General features: G+C 33.1%; 1 protein-coding gene across 1 annotated transcript in view; it reads left to right on the top strand.

Annotated features, from left to right (window-relative positions):
- The window catches only part of LOC117114744 (mucin-17-like), a 60,315-nt gene that overhangs the window by 27,051 nt on the left and 29,781 nt on the right, over positions 1-3,483 (top strand). Inside the window, exons 18-20 of the mRNA XM_033258437.1 lie at positions 1,583-1,628; positions 2,212-2,427; positions 2,915-2,962. Coding sequence (XP_033114328.1) covers positions 1,583-1,628; positions 2,212-2,427; positions 2,915-2,962 — 310 coding nt within the window. The remainder of the gene's footprint in view (positions 1-1,582; positions 1,629-2,211; positions 2,428-2,914; positions 2,963-3,483) is intronic.

Here is a 3,483-nt window from a genome sequence, read left to right as displayed (position 1 = left end):
TTTCAAACCTGGGACATTCTGCTGTCTATGTAGACACCTTAACCAGCCGGGCCATTAAGGTTTTGTTGGGAAAATACCACGACTTCAGCCAAGGGAGGTGTGGATCCTTATGGTGATGTCATGCATAATTTCAGTTGTAGTGCGTCATTATTCCAAACTCTTTGACAGAGAGTGGCCAGCAGGTAATCACACAGCATAACAAAATACAGTACCATACAACCAGTGTAAACAAAAATAATAAAGTTGTCCCTGTGTTGGTGAATTATATTTTACAAAATTAGAATTCCCTGGAATTTATCATTTTATGAGACCTACACAGAGTAAAATTATATTACATAATAGTTAGTCTTACTGTATTTTAGGGATAGTGATTAGGCCGTTATCACAGAAAAAAATGAAAACATGCTATCTATGGTCTAATACTTAGTCTTCTAAGAATAAGTCAATTAAAAATAGACAATTGCCTTCAGTTATTGGTCTACGGACGTACAGCATCATTGTCCGTCACTCTCCCTTATATTTATATGTTAATAATCCAAGAATATTTCACGAAGGAAGGTGATTTGTTTTACTTTTCACCCATGGAGCATCTTGTTCCCTTTCTGGCCCAGTCATATTCATATAATCATTATGTCATTGCTTAATTCTGCTCTTTGTTTGGTATGGAAAATGTAGGAGGGAAGATGATAAAACAATCATCCATTTCGAACGTACTGTACCATACGCCTTTTCTTGTATATTTTGCAGGATTGCTCGCCACTGAGACAGTATATGTCACAATTGTATTAATCAAACATATTCAAAAAGATGAATGTAGGCCCACTAGGCCAATTCATATTATAAAATTTAACGCTATAGGCCTAGACTGATATCTAGGCCAGGATGACCTGGTCATCATGCACCGTCACAGGCGTATCACCAGGTATCACCAGCACAAAACTAAGCCTCATTCTGCTCGCTAAAAGCCATAAGCCACACCTCCTTCAGCCACACCTCCCTCAGCCACACCTCCCTCAGCTAAAGTCGTGGTAACAACCACCCAGATTCGATTGAAGTATTTAATCCTTCACACTTGTGCATATTTACAGACAGCTATTAGTAGTAAGTTGATAAAATAGCTCAGAAATACACCAATATAATTACAAGTTGTCTTCCATGTCTGATTACATCTTGTTTAATTCATATTTTTCTTAATTCCGGATTTTAATTTCTTATTTAAAGTGCATTGTGCTTTTGGCAAAAAATAGCAAGATTGAACTATTATTATTATTATTTTATTATTATTATTATTATTATTATTATTATTATTATTATTATTATTATTATTATTATTATTATTATTATTATAGTTATTGTTATTATTATATTATTATTATTATTTGATATTATTTATTATTATTATCTGAGACTCTGTCCACAATAACAAGTTTTATGAGAAAGATTTTGTGTGATTTGCCCATAGATGAGTATGATGATGTCATATTACATGTATAGAAGAAAGTGAATCACAGTTATTTGTCAAATAAACCTTTGTAGTTTGTAAAGAGCGTAAGATTACTACTGCTTTGTTCATTTTACATAGGGTATGGCTCCACACACACCTACAGGAGAGTGTTGTCCACGCTGTAGTAAGTTGTTTTTTTTAATTCATTAAAAATCAGTACAGTATTTGAATAAATAAATAAATTTCTAATGATTTACACAATAAGGCCAAAACGAATATCACCAATATTACCAATGCCCACCTGACCAAATAATCTATGGTCCGCTTGTTGTTGTACCAAGGAGCAGCTCCAAATACTTTGTTTTTGGCCTAATTACAAAATTATAATAAAAATATGTCATATACAAACAAAAACTACAAAAACAAAAAGATACAAAATGGAGGTAGCTGCATATATGCAAAGAAAGTCCAAAAATACTCGAAAGAGCACTGCATTGAAATTTTTTTTAAAAAACCAATAAAGTAGTAATTTAGAAATTTTTTTTCGCACTTTTTGTCATCGTTTTTTTACACAAAAATATTCATCTGATAATGAGAGGAGTGTATGTTTTTATTTTATGACAAACAATTTCCTCCCATAGCAAGGCTTACCTGTAGACCTACCTAGCACTCTATACTATGTAGCATAGGCCTAGATGTTACTCATTTTTTTCATATCCTATCATTCATTTGTTCCCCTATTTACTTCTGTTCTTTTTAATTCATAGTGCCTGAGCCAGCAAGTACAGTCAGAACTACAACTGAGGAATATACAACAACCAGTCACCCTACACGTCCACCTACTACTGTCTCGCATTCCACATCGCCAACCACTCCTCATTGTGCTCATGAATGTTCGGATGGCTCTTGCTTGTATCACCGTAATCTTGTGTGCAACGGACGTTATGAATGTGCCGATCACAGTGATGAAGAGGATTGCGAAAGTAATGATTACAGTCCACATTATCAAATGTTATGTGACTAATTTTTGTAGTGTCTTCAAATATGGGCAGGATGATGCCATTATACACCCAAATATGGACATATCACATTTGTATGTCACTAAATTTTAAAGTGCAGATAGAGCTTTATTTTGTCATTTGTGTAACTCTTTTTTTTTTTTGGTTAAAAGATATCTGTAAAGCTTTTAAAGCATTTAAATTGTAAAAAATGAACTATTCCTACAACTGTACTTACCATATAGTGTAATTATTGTTTTGCTGTGTATGATCATCTGTTCCTATATATAAGAATTAACATTGTTATGTTGTTAATATTTAATATATCTATTCCATATTATATCTATTGTATTTATGTATTGTTTTAACTTTTTATTGTAGGGGACATTTAGTTCAAATGCATTTTTGATGCAATGAATAAATAAAATAAAATAAAATTTATTTAAAACAACATTTCTTCATTCTTCAACAGCAACCCCAGGATCAACGACAACCATTCATGTTACAACACCAGCACCACGTAAGAGACACTTTGTTTGAATAAATGCATTGCAAATAACAGAGATCAGAAGATATATATAAATTCCTTTATTCGGCTCCTAAGGGGAAACTCTTTTGTCTATGATTTCGCCTTATCGTCGTTTTAGTTTCCCCTTAGAGATACTTTCTCCTTAAGGTACTGTTTTTAACCCTCTTCATTGTTTTAGTTTCCCCCTATGGATACTTCTAAGCTCCAGTTGCTGCGTAGCACCGTTAACCCTTTCCAGTCGTATGGCATCACAACAACGCCCTCTTTGACCATACTTTATAGCAAGGGGTGTTGTACGTACGCCCTGTATAGATGTCATAATTTTTTTATAACTAGGCTGCCCTCTATAGGATTGTTTGAGAGGAGTATTTTTTTAAATATTCAAAATGTCTGTGTCTGGCTCTTGATAGACTGCAAGATGCGGTGTGATTTTAATTGTGTCCAATATATATATTTCTCTTTAATTTTCAAGATTTATATAAAATTATAGCATTACTGGATTATATATATAT

Source organism: Anneissia japonica, unplaced genomic scaffold (genome assembly GCF_011630105.1).
Source record: "Anneissia japonica isolate Jap-2015-1 unplaced genomic scaffold, ASM1163010v1 scaffold199_len4679917_cov187, whole genome shotgun sequence".
In the NCBI taxonomy this organism is placed as follows: Eukaryota; Metazoa; Echinodermata; class Crinoidea; order Comatulida; family Comatulidae; genus Anneissia; species Anneissia japonica.
The sequence above is the reverse complement of the archived record's forward strand: the minus strand, read 5'-3'. Positions and strand labels throughout refer to the sequence as shown.